The sequence below is a fragment of the Haliotis asinina genome, chromosome 4 (genome assembly GCF_037392515.1).
Source record: "Haliotis asinina isolate JCU_RB_2024 chromosome 4, JCU_Hal_asi_v2, whole genome shotgun sequence".
Taxonomy (NCBI): Eukaryota; Metazoa; Mollusca; class Gastropoda; order Lepetellida; family Haliotidae; genus Haliotis; species Haliotis asinina.
In genome coordinates, this window is record NC_090283.1 from 28,504,627 (window position 1) to 28,522,131 (window position 17,505).

A 17,505-nucleotide genomic window follows, 5' to 3' on the forward strand; every position below is an offset into this window, starting at 1 on the left:
GGTTACAGTCCCAGATTACAATGAAGTGTTACATCCCATAGTCATGTCTGAAGTGCATGGCCAGGGTTACAGTCCCAGATTACAATGAAGTGTTACATCCCATAGTCATGTCTGAAGTCTATGGCCAGGGTTACAGTCCCAGATTACAGTGTGTTTTGTGTTGCAGGCCACTTCATGAACCTGTTCTTCATGGTAGGCACGGCCAAGTCCATTGGGATTCTCCTGGAGGAGTTCCACATCCACTTTCAAGTTCCCATGGCTGTTGCAACCATGGTAATGAGTGTCACAGGCATCGTCTATGCTTTGGCTGGTAATGCATACACTTACAAGAGTAGCTTGTGTAGTGAACACAGGCTTTCTACCTACAGACACAAGATCTCATTTCCAAATTTTCTTTTAAGATCTTTTGTTTTATCAAATGTTTTAACTAATAAGGGATAAAACTGATTATTTACCCTAATTATTGAAGCTTGTGACTTTAATTAATTTGTCAGGAAAATGCTATATGACAGACCTGCTTGATAATGCTAGTGTCAGTTGTTTCTTGTATCAGAGGATGTAGGAGAGGACTCCTTGATTAGTCTAAGATGATGCAGCACAATTATTTGTTATGGAAATAAGGTTATCTTGTGCTCCTTGGAACATTTCTGAAAATGTTACAGTGTATTGAAAACTATTGGAAATAAGCTGTGTAATGTCTGTCTGCATAAATTACGCTAATATTTATTTGAAAATTCAATTCATATTTGGTCTATATCATGCAAGTATGTGTCAATTTTTGTAAATACTCAGTAAGTGTGATCTTGGCAACTTGCAGTCTTTCTTATCACTTCTCATATTACAGATTACATATAAATAACAACCATGCAAAGCAACTTTCAAACCTTATTGTGTGTTTACAATATCCAGTTGAGTTTGAGTGAGGTTGGTTTATATGGTTACACACAGGATAATGGATACCCAGCTGAATTCATGACTCAGTGATCAAAAAAATTCTCTGTAGCTCTCCTAGCGAAACATTCCCAGTCCAGTCTTGTGTTGTAATTATATGCTTTTCTTCAGTGATTGAAAATGTGCTTTCTCAGGTGCATTGTGAGGACTGTGTTTTGATGTAAGAATAACTGATGTGAACACAGAAGTGTCACTGACCAGTGAACAAGATAGGGTCTTCATGGAGCATGGTGAATGAGCTGGCTAAGGCACCAGGCTAGTGATCCATCGAGGTTAAGGTGTAGGGATCGAGCCCACCTGTGACCGGGTGTAAAAACCTTGGAGTGCAGACTCTTTCAGTGATGTCACACCCCCTAGTGTACAGTACACAACCCTGTGCACTTAAAAGAACCTACGAATCCATTGGTATATGACCAGATGGTGGCCACATGAATATGTGCAAACACCTACATGCAGTGACTGTGTGTCCCTGTCCACCCAGATGTTAATGGGTACCTCTTTAGGATGAGAGAGTCTCAGTCAACTGCCAAGTGGCAACAAGAGTTGTATACTCCCCAGAGAGTTGAGATTAAATTACGATGTACTGTTGAGATTGACATCCAGTGATCGAGGGAAAAATACCAGCGCCTTCAGCATGCACTAGTGCGTGGATATGTGTGCTATATAAATATCCTATATCCTATCCTATATTATCTTCATCTGGTGTACATGTAAATACATCATTTTCAGGGTTTATGTCTGATTGGTGTTTGTTGTTGAAACAGATGAGAACCTAAACAAGTTTGTACACTTACTTTGTGTCATGTGAGAAGACTTGTAACATGTGCATGTGACACCTTGTGTGACAGTTTCTGTAGTATTCACTAGTCATTGTATTTCAACTGAAACCAGAGCAGTAGTTGATCAATAACCACTGGGCTAGGACATGTTCTTGGGAGATAAACTCCTTGCAATCTACCAGTTATGAACATAAGTGTGTCACTGATTCATTCCTCACAGTTATGGATCCTAAAGTTAGGTAGAATATGCCAGTAACTGCTCGTTTGTCTTACAGCACCCATCAGCCTCTTGCTGGGGGAACAGTTCTCAGAGCGTCGAGTCATCATGGTCAGCGGAGTTGTGGCCCTTTTTATGATGGCGTTGAGCAGTCTGCTGGTGAACATGGTGTTTGTCATTGTGTTGTTTGGTGTCGGCTTTGGTGAGTTTGCAGGTGCCCCATCCTCAATACAAGGGATAATCCTGATAATGGGAGTAATACTGGGTCCATTCACCTAACATGAACTTGATAAATAAACAGACTTTTTACTATGTAGGGCTATATGTTCCATATAGTTTTTCGTATTTATCACTCCAGTTTTTATCCTCTTCAGTGTCACTGAATTCATGTCTGCACTACATTGTAAATTCTGTATCAGAGGATGTAGGAGATTGTAATGTGTAATATCTGATTGCAATGTAGAACTGCTGGATAATGCTGATGCCAGCTGTTTCTTGTACTCATAAGGCTATGTACTTCTTGCAGGGCTGGGAAATGCTGCCATCTACGGAAATGGCTTGATTTTACTTGGCCAGTATTTCAAGAAACGGCGATCATTGGCTAATGGCTTAGCACTATCTGGGTCAAGCATTGGCCAGTTTGTACTTCCCCCTGTCATACAGTTCTTCTTGGAAACCTACTCACTAGGTGGCACTGTACTGTTGATCAGCGGACTCTACTTTCATGTAACACTGTTTGCATCTCTCTTCCGCCCAGTTTCTTTCTACCAGACGGATTCACAGATTGATGAAGACAAATTTGTTGATACAATTGAAATAGGGAAATTACAGAATTGTGATGTTCATGAGAATACTAAAATGGTCACAATCAATGGAGAGGCTGGTGTAGAGAATCTGAGCGAAGAGGAGTTCAGTGAAGTGCATGCAGTGATGGCGAGTACTGGGAGCATATACCTTGGCTCAGTCACAAGTCTTGAAGACATGACCACAGAGCATAATGCCAGCCGTATCTACAAAGACCAAACAAAAGTTTCCAAAAATATTGCTTCAGTACTAAGAAAAATGTTCGATTTTTCTGTTCTCAAAAACTATGTTTGTGTCCTTTATGTAATTGTGAGTTTCTTTGCATTTTTGGGACATTTTAATTTTGTGTTGTTTCTACCATCCTATGCTTTAACCAAGGGCATAACAAAGTACAACAAGGCGATTTTGGTGTCTATTTGTGGACTGTGTGACTTGGCTGGACGGGTCCTCTTTGGCTTTCTGGGAGATCTGAATATAATCCAGAGATACAAGATGAAAAGTATTTGTCTGATACTCCTGGGACTAAACACAGCAATGTTTATCTTTGCTGACACATTTGCATGGATTGCTGTTCATTCTGCTTTGTATGGATTTTTCGGTGGAGGCTATGTGGGGATGATAGCTGTGGTGCTGATAGACCTTGTGGGTCTGGAGGAGATGTCCCGTGTCCTGGGAGTTGTCTTGCTGGTGCAGGGGATTGGAGCTGCCACAGGACAGCCATTGCTGGGTATGTCAGGGCACTTATAGCTTGTTATGTCCCTTCCAGGTAGTCCTAGCATGATGTGTCTCTGTTAGGTGGTTCTCACATGATATGTCCCTTCATAGTAGTCACAGCTTGTCCCAGTCGGGGAGTCCTAGATTGATGTGTCCCATCTGGGTAGTCCTATCTTGGTATGTCCCTTGAGGGTATTCCTAGTTTGATATGTACCTGCAGGGTAGTTCTAGATAGATGTGTCCGTGTTTGGTAGTCCTTGCTTGATATGTCCCTGTTGGGTAGTCCCAGCTTGATGTGTCCCTGTTTGGTAGTCCTAGCTTGATATGTCCCTGTTGGGTAGTCCTAGCTTGATATGTCGCTGTTTGGTAGTCCTAGCTTGATATGTCCCTGTTGGGTAGTCCTAGCTTGATATGTCCCTGTTGGGTAGTCCTAGCTTGATATGTCCTTGTTGAGTAGTCCTAGCTTGATATGTCCCTGTTGAGTAGTCCTAGCTTGATATGTCCCTGTTGGGTAGTCCTAGCTTGATATGTCCCTTTAGGGTAGTCCTAAGTTGATATGTTCCTTTAGGGTAGTCCTAGCTTGATGTGTCCCTTTAGGGTAGTCCTAGCTTGATATGTCCATTTAGGGTAGTCCTAAGTTGATATGTTCCTTTAGGGTAGTCCTAGCTTGATGTGTCCCTGTTAGGTAGTCCTAGCTTGATGTGTCCCTTTAGGGTAGTCCTAAGTTGATATGTTCCTTTAGGGTAGTCCTAGCTTGATGTGTCCCTTTAGGGTAGTCCTAAGTTGATATGTTCCTTTAGGGTAGTCCTAGCTTGATGTGTCCCTTTAGGGTAGTCCTAAGTTGATATGTTCCTTTAGGATAGTCCTAGCTTGATGTGTCCCTGTTGGGTATTCCTAGCTTGTTATGTCCCTGCAGGGTAGTCCTAACATGGCATGTCCCTTGAGGGTAATCCCAGTTTGATATGTCCCTGTGGGGTAGTCCTAGTATGATATGTCCCTGCAGGGTAGTGCTAGGTTGATATTCAAGTATGATATGTCCCTGCAGGGTAGTGCTAGGTTGATATTCAAGTCACCACAGGACAAATTTTGTGATGGCTGCGATATAGCTGGAATATTGCTGAGTGTGACGTACAGCTAAACTTACTCACTCACAAGAAGTAAGACTATGTGAATTGACATTTGCAGGTTTGATAAAGGACATGACTGGTGAGTACGACATTGTTATCTACATCTGCGCCTCCTGCTGCCTCATCAGTGGTGTTCTTCTACTGTGCTGGCCTCTGGTTAGACGCCTCGAAAAACAAAGGCAGAAACACACGGATACTACAACATAGCATGCTGGAGGGCAAGATGGAGAGTAAAGAAACATGCTGCCCACCAGTAGAAGGTCACATCAAGCTAACCTTTAAGTGACCTATGACTGCCCAATCAGATGTGAGAGATTGAATAGATTTAACCAATCAGACAACAATTACTATTAGGGTTCAGTGGGAGTTACAAAATAAATCAAATAAAAACAGTAAATGAAAATCTGCATAAAGCCCAGATATTTGAGCTGTAGTAAATACACTTGGAGGTTTCTGATGACATAGTTACTATTAGCCTGTGTTTCTGCAAGATGACATACTGGAATACTGACAAAAATGCTATTTCAGCACTTGTTTGCTTGCTATTGAGAATAGTAATGAAAAAATGTGTTTGGGTTGTATATTCCAGAAGGAAATACAGTCACTTACTGTAAGTTCATGGAGAATTTCTTACTTTTGGAACTGGCCATGTGTCAGTGTGTTAATATCTGAAGACACTACAGTTGATATTTTTTTCTATATTTATTTATAACATTTGAAGCATAATCATTTGCAAGAAATACATGTACAGAGAAAATGCATGCATGACACTGACAAAATTTAAGGTCAGTGAACATGACAAGTGTTTGTTCTTGACATAGACCAGACTTGACATCAGGTAACATGTCAAGTTTTTGTTCTTGACATAGACCAGACTTGACATCAGGTAACATGACAAGTGTTTGTTCTTGACATAGACCAGACTTGACATCAGGTAACATGACAAGTGTTTGTTCTTGACATAGACCAGACTTGACATCAGGTAACATGACAAGTGTTTGTTCTTGACATAGACCAGACTTGACATCAGGTAACATGACAAGTGTTTGTTCTTGACATAGACCAGACTTGACATCAGGTAACATGACAAGTGTTTGTTCTTGACATAGACCAGACTTGACATCAGGTAACATGACAAGTTTTTGTTCTTGACATGGACCTGATTTGAGTTTGGTGTGCATGACAAGTGTTTGTCCTTAACATGGACAAAATATGACGTGAGTGTGCATGACAAGTGTTTGTCCTGGTACTTAAGTAGGTGGCTACAAGACAAATTTTGTTGAGTGCAATCACCTGTGTTATATTTTCAACAAATGGACCTGGTTTGAGGTTCTGTGTGCATGACAAGTGTTTGTCCTTGAAATGAACAAGATATGAGATGGGGGTGCATGACAAATGTTTGTCCTTGACATGGACAAAATGTGATTTTGGTGTGCATTACAAGTGCTTGTCCTTGACATGGACAAGATGTGATGTTGATGTGCATGACAGGTGCTTGTCCTTAACATGGACAAGATATGACATCAGGGTGCATGAGAAGTATTCGTCCTTGAAATGAACAAGATATGTTATCTGTGCACTGCATTATTTCACTGGTAAAATATCTTTTAGTTGAAAACCAATGGTCAAGTGCAAACTATGTTGGTACAGATATGTTCTAGCAGTTATTTGAAAATGCAGTCTCCTGTTCTGTCAGATTTTTTTATGTTTTGTTTTTATTCATACTTTATGTTGCATAGTCTATTTTTCTTCAGACTGTATGTTGTGTAGCTGATTGTTGTTCAGACTGTATGTTGTGTAGCTGATTGTTGTTCAGACTGTTGTGTTGCTGATTGTTGTTCAGACTGAATGTTATTCAGATGGTGTGTTGTGTAGCTAGTCTTTATTCAGACTATAGGTGATGGTTGTTCAGAGTGTGAGTTGTGTAGCTGATTGCTATTCAGTATGTATGTTGTGTAAAAGATGTTTTTCAGTGTATATGTTGTGTAATCCATGGTTATTCAGTGTGTATTTTGTGTTGATGATTGATACTCAGCGTGCATGTTGTGTGGCTGATTGTTGTTCAGTATGTATGTTGTGTAGCTGATTGATGCTCAGAGTGTAGGTTGTGAAGGTGGGGATACAGTGCCTAGATCATAATATTACCAGACCTTGAGAGTAGCCACAGGACAGAGGATTTACTTTTATCTGGGGGTATGATACAGTTTTTATGGAGGGATACAATCTCTTTTTAACAAGTTTTAGATATATCTTTGTTTCATTATACTTTGAAATGATATATTTGTTGTTTGTTATATTAATCAAAGTGTCTAGGAAAACATTGTGATTTTGTTGGTAATATAAATATTTCAAAATATATTTCAGTATTTCCGAAGAGAATAAAATCATAACATTCGCAAAAATGAAAAAAAAAATGAAATGTGAAAGAGCATTCTCTTACCACAGAGGTTACTCAAATCATATCTTTCCATGTTACAGAAAAATGACATCATATGTAGAAAATATAGTCTATAATCATACAGGTAAGGCATGTTCATAATTTATGGGGGAGGATGGTTGGGGATGATGATAATTTTAATTTTGTTCTTTGAAGGTGGGGAGTTCACTTACTTGTTCATGAATTGTATTTGGGGAGGGGCATTGTACATGCTACTCCATAAAAATCACCATCGCCTATGCCCCCTGCCATAAGCAATGAACCGTTCCATACAGCAGTGAACATCAACATGGAAGGTCTTGTCAAAATCTAATCTACCTCAGCTTAAAGTATGGTTTCCTACTTTGAAACACAGTTCCTGGTTGTTGGTATGCATGATTATTAGAGAAAATGGGTTCAAGGAACAGAAATACCTCAAGGGAATATAAAGTAGGAAGTTCATATTGTGAAGTTATGGTCCATAGAAATAGAATATATGTTCTTTTATTGTTTATCTTACTGGTTGATTTCATGTGGACATACATGGTGTACCTTATGCCTGTAACGCTGGTCCCAAATGACAATCATTACTCAGCACATATATATACAGCTTTGTTGGTCTATATATGGTTATGTATGTAGATGTATATTTTAAATCACCTATAACTTTACACGCAATATATTTTTGTAACTGTTATTGTCATGGCTCAGCTCTGTCAATAAAGAGTTTTTCCTCATCACTAATGTAGCCGGAATTTATTGTTTGTATGTGATAATTAAAGATAAATGTTCCTAAGAAAGGTAGAATCTGGGCGGGCATTATCCCGCTGCAAATGGGGCCCTGTATTTGCACAGATAGTTGCGCGTAATCTCGAAAGATGACCTCACATGAGCTTAGGCTGTTCAACCATTGCACAGTTTTTGGACAGGCAGGAAAACTCGAGTTTGGCTGAAACGTTCACCTGGACGCCACCAGACATCTGTACTAATGTCCGAACTAGAACATCGGTTTACAGTTTACTGACTGTTTGTTCCATTCATGCTTACAGCTGCCATATAGCTGGAACATTGCTGAGTGCGGCGTAAGACAAACTCAAACTCATGCTTACAAGATACTCAGGGTGCGTAGACGATTTACAGGGTTGGCATTGTGTAAGCTTGGAGAGATGCGTTGTATGTGCATTTGTCTGTAAGCACTCATTGTGTAGTGTTTAAGTTAGAAAGACACCAGTGAGAGTATTATGCTCAAAGTCACCTTCAAACAAAGAAATTGTTGCAGGCGCTGCTATCCCGTGTTCTCATGTCGTGAAAAGTGATTTCTTTGTATGTTACCATGAGCTTACGCATTTTGTCTTTACTCTGTTTTGACGATTCCAGTGTTGACACTGATAAAGAATCTCGACACCTATGAAAGCAGATCAGTTGTCAATAACAACTGATTAGTATCTGTCTGGAAATACGTAAGCACGTCGAGAGGAAGATTGTTCATTGACTCTCACCAAGACTGCAGGTCTTTATACATTACCTACCTCATCAACATCTCGCAGGTTAAATGCAGTAAGGTGTATAAGACTATCCGTTTGGATTAGCCTAATGAAAATGTTTTAATCAGCAACATTAGTATTTTCAATGTTGAAGTGAGAGGAAAACTTTCGTATATCATAAAAAGAGAAACCAAAATTTGGCTATGCATATTGCGCCTACGTGGCGGAAAAATCCTCGTCTGAATCACTTGGCAGTACTACCCCATTGCCGAGATCATCACAAATATTCGTGTTTGAAATGTTTAATATGAGTAAATTTGATGGACTGGATGTATGCTGTATGAAATGTCCCCTTACATCGATATGATTCTTACGACATGACAAAAGTATACCACCACGTACTTACACATACGTTATAATATGTCATACATTCATTCCTAAGTCTGAAGACAGCTTGGATAATAAGTGTTTCACAGAATGAACGTATCCGAGAGGCGCTGAGACATCGTGCTTGTCAGTATGCTGCCTGACGCTCGTCACCAAGGGGACCATACTAGACCTGGGCATCTCCGTCAGTGTACTGATGAACTCGGCATCTCGCTGGGCCAACACTAAGTAACTGATTTGTTTGAGTGACATTCTAGAAGTTGCTGGTATGGAGATGACACAACTTTATGGATGATCAACTTATTGTTATCCCTCCGACATGTCATGCAGGGGGATATAGTCGACGCCTCGTCTGTCTGTCCATCCGCCCGTAATCATTTTGTTTCCGGATCAAAACACAAAATCGGTTCAATATTGTTTGAACAAAACTGATAGATATAACAATCCGAACCTATGGTTGTTCCTTTTGCAATTGATTGATTGATTGATTGATTGATTGATTTATCCATGGAACGTTTTGGTTCTAGTCTAGTGGAGGTATGAGATAATGGTAATGGTATGAGGACCTATACCGAAACGTCGCCATTGTTGAAACAAGGGAGATCATCATCCATGAAGTTGTGTTACCTCTAAATAATTGGTTTGTGTTCGGACAAGTAAAACCGTAGACATTTGTGCGACGCTGCTTGAGTGAAAACATCCTCAACGCCACGGTAAAGGGCTCTTCAGTCTAAAGAAGCTGATTGTGTTTTAATTAAGTATGTGATCCTATTACCTCATTGGGTTCAACTTTACAAACTCGCGTGACTCAACTGGGTCATTAACCCATTAACTCGGATAACTGGTTCGGCACGGTCTTAACATGATTATTGATGACTGTGTGGGGCGATGGGGTAGCCTAGTGGTTAACGCTTTCGCTTGTCACGCCGAACACATGGGTTCGATTCCCAACATGGGTACAGTGTCCCCCGCCGTGATAAAAGTGGAATATTGCTAAAGGCGGTGTAAAACCAAATTCATTCAGACTGTGTGGGGCGATGGGGTAGCCTAGTGGTTAACGCTTTCGCTTGTCACGCCGAACACCCGGGTTCGATTCTCAACATGGGTACAGTGTCCCCCGCCGTGATAAAAGTGGAATATTGCTAAAGGCGGTGTAAAACCAAATTCATTCAGTCACTCATGCACACTGTGTATTGTGCGAATGTTTCACTATTTGAAACTACGCAATACATCGTTTCTGTCTGCCCTAACTTAATCATTAACGTACAAATAGGTTTTTATACTCTCACTTTATTACCTAATTACATCTTATCTGAACATAGTGTTTCTTTGTTAAGCATCTTTTACCGTACATGTGAACATTCTTTATTTCAACCCACTTAGACATTGCACCTCGCACAGTTACAGAAGCTCAGCAACTGTGCATGTTGATAAAACATTATGAATAACAGATACGTATTGTTTATGCCACTGTTATTATTGATAGTCACATCTGAAAATGAAATACGGCGAATGAAACCGGTTCTAGGCAGATCTGCCTGGTCTGGTGCCATACCCTGCTACGGATGTCGCTGTAAACAAATGCATGACCACTCCTGGAGGTCGGCAGGTCGAAACAAGAACATGCTCGTGATACATTACTGAGACTTAATACATTAGATAATAGACTTGTGATTTTTGAGAATACTAATTCATATGCACTATCACAGCTCTGTATAACAATTACTTTCAAACTAAAACCATGCTGCCAGAGACACTCAACAGTGCCTCGGCTTCGACCGTTCTTCCAGAAGACGATAAAGTTCAGTATGTTGTGAAATCTACCAGTATTGTAGAGAAGGGAAGGCCTATTGATTGTATTGCAGTAGGCAATGATATTGTTTTGAAATCTACCATGTCGCCTGGCATCTGTCTCCACGTTGACGCCAACTACGCTGAGGACAGAGTTAGCAGCAAGGGGATTACACATGGCGCTGATGATTACACGTCTCACAAGGGACATCGAGAACAAGTTAACTCTGTGAAGGAAGCTGTCCACCAGGGAGGTCATGACCAGGCTGTCTCTGTCATCAGCTGTTTTATGTCTATCTTGTTTAACAATGCGATGGTGTCATCGTACGGTGTGCTCTACATCTACATCAAGGACTCCCTGAATGTGACCGAGTACCAGCTGTCTTGGATCGGATCCCTCATGAATGGCTTCTTCGGGATGGCTTGTAAGATTTTTTTACATAATAAACAAAAGATTGTTTGATTTGTAGGTGTATTTGTGTTTAACAATTCACTCAACAATATCCCATATCACTTATGACGACGGGCTTTCTATAATCGAGTCTGGACCAGACAATCCAAATTATTCATCATGATTATCGATCTACACAATTAGGATACGATGCATGTATCAAGCATGTATCAATGGTGTGAGATTCTAACTCATTTCATTGTGGTTTAGAACAGCACATCGATCGTTAGGTGAGTGGCTATGTGGATGTTCAGATAAGCAGGCATGTGGATCTTCAGATGATTTGGTAGACCCTGGTTTGTTGTTACTCTGCCGTCAGTTAGGAGAGCAAACATCGGTGGATATGTTGTGAAACCAATTTCTTCTATGAAGAACTGGGGGTATGCACTGAAAGTTCCTGCCATGGAGTGTCGGTCGATTGGAGCGTTAAGGACTAATCATCTGTGACAAACACAACCGCCTGGCCCTCGTCGTCGTCGCCTGGCCAAGAGTAACCGCTATCATCATTTGTTTCGGTCTGACCAAGGTTAACGGCAGGTCTGGACTGTGGGGATTGAGTGACGTATGTGAGGCTACTGGGTTCTGCCAACAGATCGGAGGATCGTGAAGGTGCTTCCAACAGCGCAGTCACTTGACACCATCGTTATACTGGGTTACCACAGGAGTTGCAAGCTCTTGAGATGAACAGGGAAATGAACCTAACGAGATGGCTGTCTCACTGAAATGCCTGTGCTCAGTGTGGGTTCTCAAGAAGTTGCATTTCATGGCCAAGATAGAAGGACAAAGTTACTAGACTCTTATCTGCATGAATTTATCTTTGGCCAAAGAACAATAAGTGCCAAATCTGAAGTGTAGGTATGAAACGGAAAGTATACTCGCTCATGAAAGATGGTTCTAGTAGAACCTATCTTATAATAAACCCATGTTTCCTTAAAGCAGAAGCGCAGTAACTAAAACAAAAGTGTTCATACCTGCATGAGACAGCGTCGGTGGTGAACATGCACTTAGGACGGGTCAGATGTGGCCTTATTTGTTGATGACAAAATGAATCAGTGCCTATTATTACTTTTCATTAAATTTGTGGCATTCAAGGAGCGATGGTTGACTTTTACTGGTCCAGTTGAAGTAAATCCTGCTTGAAGAAAAACCAGTAAGGATCTGTGGGGAGCACTGTATTAAAGTAAATGTTATCAATAATGCATGTTGTTTCAGCTGTGATAACGTCGGTGCTAGTGGAGAGAGTCGGTTGTCGTTATACACACCTGCTTGGAGGTCTTATACTTGCCTCCTCTGTGATAGCCAGCAGTCAGACAAGTAGTATTTACGTTCTCTATCTAACAGTCGGAATCTTGGCAGGTTTGTAGGAAGATTTGGTCTACAAGCTATCATTACATAATTTGAGATACTGAATTATCCCTGTTACATCCATGATGTTACACATTTGAAGAATGTTCAGTGAGTGAATCTAACATTGAGTATAGAACGTGAAACTGAATTACAAGGTAGGCGCGACTGGAGACATTTACAAAGTTCATATGGCAGTTGTAAACGTCACTTACTGTTTATCAATTTCACTGAAAGGTCATAACAGATAATATTTATGTGGTATCGATTTTGAAATTAATGAATAAATTGCTGTGAAACATCACTCTCATATTGAACACTGTTGATAATTTGGATATTTGGGATCATTTCTTTGTTTTGTTCACGAGTTGCATCATTTCAAGGATACAGTCTCATGGAAAACGCATAAACGCCTCCACGTGCCGCTAGTACACCTATTAGTTTCTGGGTTACGCCTCCTCTTGTCCAATGAAAGAACACTTATACACTTATAATTACACACCTACACATACCCTGATTTAGATAATCTCACGCATGTCGACCCTTTTGTTTTACCACCAGGCACTGGTTCATCTCTCACCTTTGTCACCAGCATGATCCATCTCAGCGGACAATTTTCTAGATGGAGACCGCTTGCGATTGGTGTGGCGTGTATTGGAGGGGCCGTGGGGAGTCTGACCTGGCCGCCCCTCATGTCAGGGCTAGCCGATGTGTTTGGATGGCGAGGTGCACTACTGATAAACGGTGCCCTGTTTTTACACATGCTGCCGTGTGCACTGCTCATCAAATTGTCACCTAAACCACCTGGCAAGAAGGGTATGTTATTCTGCGTCATTTCAAATAAGACATAAGACCTATTTGAACTGATTGTCTGCTCCAGTACAGGTCGCCGACCTCTGACACTGTGTACTGGCGATTGGTTACCTGATGCTGAGTGTGTGAGTTTGAATCTCGTATCGGACTCAACCCAACAAAAGGACTAGAATTTCATCTATACTGAGAAAGTGAAATCCCAAATATTACATATGTTACGTCGCCACAAAGCTGAAATATAGCTGAGTGTGGCGTTAAAAACTCTCCATCTAACCATTTGATAAGCATACGACACAGTTCACATAGCCAACCATTGGAGTGCAGTCAAGACAAGTCCATGGTTTGAAAACGTGCGCTGTTTTAAAACTTACAACTTTGTAAAGTATTGTTTCAACAACATTACTTCGTCACTGTCCTGCACCCAGGGCTGGGGTGTTGCTATGCATTTAGGGATTTATATTAAATTGCAGATTCGACGAGGAGTGACAGCTATATTCAAGACACAGTGTCACTATGGCGAAGATTGAGGGAACAGCTGCACATAGTCCAAGTCCCGGGCTTCAAAAGTTTCTGTCTTTCCTACCTGCTGATTGGACTTGGTGTTGTGTCTTTCCCAACATTCATCCCGGAGTATGTGATGACGTCACTTCCTGGCCAGACTGCTTCAGAAGTTGCACTGGTTGTCTCCCTTACTGGAGCTGGGAATATTTTCGGCAGAGCCTTCTTCAGTGTCTTATGCATGCTGAGTCCCAAATCTGCTCTCTATTTACATTTGATCCTCACAAGTCTGTCTGGATTAGCATGTTTTGCAGTGGTCCTATGTCAAAACATGGTCGACTTCTATGTTACAGCACTGTTTTATGGAACAGCATACGGTGAGTTAGATGTTAGTTAACATGTGATCTAAATATGTCGCACGTTCTCCCTACTACACACACTGATAAAACACCACTCACTTTTTAAGTGATGAATACGAGAACATTAAATGTGATTATAAATGCTTTGAAAGCCATACTTCCAACGTTTTAAAACGGTAACAGTGTAACACAACATACTGTACCCTGATTAAAACGAAAACTAAATTGAAATTTGGAAGAATTTACTTGCAGTCTGAGAGGAGAACACAAAAACGTGAATATCAATAATTCCAAAAAGTATAGTCACCATTATTTTGCCACCGATTTAATTGTCACACAATTCTCGACTAATGTTCGTCGATAATAGCTGCAAAATTGCTGATGCGGAAAATACTCACTCTCTCTCCAATAATGATTGTTCAGATTGTCTAAAGCACCATTAATCAATTTATTTATTCATGTTCAAACAGAGGCTTTTTGATGTAAAGCATGTTCAGTAGAATTAATGAATCGTCGCTTTTAGCTTGCTACCAGACCATTAAATCTTTATTAGATGTAGAGTTTTATGTTTTAACGAATATAGACGATAGTTTTGCTTACTTAGACTTCACCTACTCCTCCTTTGTAATGTAAGACAAAAAGATGATAATTATGCCCCCAAAATATGTAAACTGTGTAGCAGTTGAATCCCGGAGGATGAATTACATGTTCGTTTTGTCTGTGATGCATATGTATGTTACACGGTCTATATCTACCAAATTTGGATCAATGTCCAACTAGCAGTAAGTTTAAAAATCAATGCATTGTAATGATACCAGTATTCGTCTACAAAGTGTGCAATTTATTAAGCATGATCCAGTGTGTGTAAATAATGTGTAACCTTGTACATTGCCTTGTCTAAAATGAAATGCTAAATATCTGTGTACTATGATTGTACATGGGCTGATGGCCTACTGACACAAAGAGGAAAATTCAGTAATACGAAGCACCACAGGTGTCTGCTCCAGGAGATGGTGCAGCCACCACTCGCACCACATCTGTCAGTCCCGCTTCATACTGGCTATCAAATGCGGCATGTTCAGCAGTCACTCCGCGGTTCCTTATGGCGTTCCTGGGTCAGTTCATGTAGATGTTAAACAGGAGCATCTCCACCTCGGACACTGGCTGCGGGACTCCCCAGACGAACCAGGACTCCGCTATCACGGTCATTGGCCTTGCTCAGTGATTCAGATCTTGGACAATCCATCACTTCATCGGTGTCAACTGGCTCCCTCACAAGTTCAAGCGCCAATGTTGCGACAATGCAGGCTGCTTGCCAATAACTTACCATTGTTTTTTTTTCTTCTGAAAGTCTACACCCTGACATGTCAAACTGCACATGCTGCAATAAAGGAATTTATACCCCAAATGAACACGTCCACATGCGACCGACAGTTTTTAAAGTACTGTATGAAACAAGTGATTTGATTGTGCATCCCAGTCGCGTGTCGCTCGTGGCGTGTTTAAACCTTATGTTTTACAACTGCTGTTAAATTCAGGTTAAATGAATGTTCATGTGTACATGACGGATATGAATAGAGGGGAAATTACAGTTAAACATATATCTGTAGTTCTCTGTATGAGTGCATTGAAGATAGTTTAAGATGTCCAAACATGTTCTAAGGGATGTATACTTACAGGAGGAACATCTACAGTCTGGTGTCCCATGTTGATTATTGTGTTCGACCTGGAAAATCTGCCCAAAATCATGGGAAGTCTATTGATGATGCAGGGTATCGGGGCAGTTTGTGGACCACCATTTCAAAGTAAGTGGTGAAAACGTAGTCCTGACCAAGTAGTAACATGATTCTTGCAAACAGATGTGAACTAATACCAGAACTATTGTGCAAACAGATGTGAACTAATGTCAGAACTATTGTGCAAACAGATGTGAACTAATGTCAGAACTATTGTGCAAACGCTGAAGTAAGCTGCATTACTTATCACATCAGTTCAAACCAATAACACACCTAAGTGTACGCTACGCATATCACATCAATTTGTTTCAGGTAAACCCTTGAAGGTCCGGGTTAGAACTGATCTTCAGTAACCCATGCATGTCGTAAGAGACGACTAACGGGATCGGGTGATCACGCATGTTGGCTTTGTTAACACATGGCATCGTATCCCAGTGGTGTACATGGTAGATACTACTAAACTCACTCATTCACTGTTTAAGGTAGATCACAGCAACAATGTTGAAAAACTGGCTGTAAAAAATATGGAATGTGACAGACACCCATATGGTAATCTGTACTTCCTCTTTCAGGTTATGTTGCCGATGTGATGGCACTGAAAGATCTGATCTTTTATACCACTGGGGCTTTCTTCATAAGTAGCATCCTGGTAGTTGTCCCGTTCCTGGCCAACAAACAACTAGTGTCACGACAACGTCCTAGGAAGATCGATGTTATCCGAGTGACAGGAATATCGAACAAAGGCGCGGATCTCGGATCTTCAGATACCGGATCTCTGCATCTGACACCACTTGATCCCGTTACCTGACAGTTACCTACAACAACCTACAGTTCTAGTTCATGTCGTTACGTCAAGGTTTTATAAGGCTTCAGTTAAATTTTGTGCTGAATATTTCCTGTACAGACTTATGAGTTATTTTTAAGCTGGTTTAACAGTGCTTTTAGTTGTATCGCTGGGTCAACACATTTATACAACCGGTGAGAAGGGTTTGGTGCTGACAAACTAAAGATCATTATCTGGAAAATTGATCATAGAACATCTACTGGAGCCTGTCTGCACAACCTCTATGACTTGGCCACCCGTAGCTTTGTTAGCGCTATAACCATTCACTTATTGAATATAGTTTGGCGCAAAATAAATGTACTTATTACCTTCACGAAGTCGAAGGTTAATGTGGATTTGGTCATGTTGTCCTCCTACAATCTGTCAGTGATGTGTGTTGGACACTTTGTATTGTCTGTTTGTTGTTTCACGTTGCACACAGCAATATTCCAACTATATGGAGGCGTGATTACACAATGCCATCTGGAAAGTGCTCAGTTGTAACATATGTCATATTTGGGATTACACTTTAGTAAAATACAAAATCTAGTACGTTTTGGGGTTCCCGTGGGGAGTCCGCACCCTCATAGTGAGGCACCTTTATCGCCAGCACACAAAGTCAGTCGCCTGACCCGTTAAGCCACCTCGACTTCCACAAAAATGAAACTGGTAGTCTAGACTGCGTACTTTGTGTACCCCTTTGATAAGTGTAAATTGGCACGGCTACCACGGCGGAAAGCAATGATTACATAATACCATTTAGACAGTGGTCAAATGTAACATATGTCATATTTAGGATTACACTTTCTTA

At 40.7% G+C, this 17,505-nt stretch overlaps 1 protein-coding gene and 1 pseudogene across 6 annotated transcripts in view; both read left to right on the forward strand.

Annotated features, from left to right (window-relative positions):
* Window positions 1-7,754, forward strand: part of LOC137281479 (monocarboxylate transporter 12-like) — a 40,475-nt gene extending 32,721 nt beyond the window's left edge. For 5 of the 6 annotated variants that reach the window (XM_067812728.1, XM_067812730.1, XM_067812729.1 and 2 more), the window contains 4 exons: window positions 167-310; window positions 2,006-2,149; window positions 2,474-3,478; window positions 4,651-7,754. In XM_067812728.1, the coding sequence (XP_067668829.1) occupies window positions 167-310; window positions 2,006-2,149; window positions 2,474-3,478; window positions 4,651-4,799 (1,442 nt within the window). In that variant the 3' untranslated portion in view covers window positions 4,800-7,754. The remainder of the gene's footprint in view (window positions 1-166; window positions 311-2,005; window positions 2,150-2,473; window positions 3,479-4,650) is intronic. The other variant, XR_010956740.1, reaches the window with a different exon arrangement.
* Window positions 7,755-10,620: 2,866 nt separating this feature from the next.
* Window positions 10,621-16,679, forward strand: LOC137280892 (monocarboxylate transporter 13-like; annotated as a pseudogene).
* The last annotated feature ends 826 nt before the right edge of the window (window positions 16,680-17,505 follow it).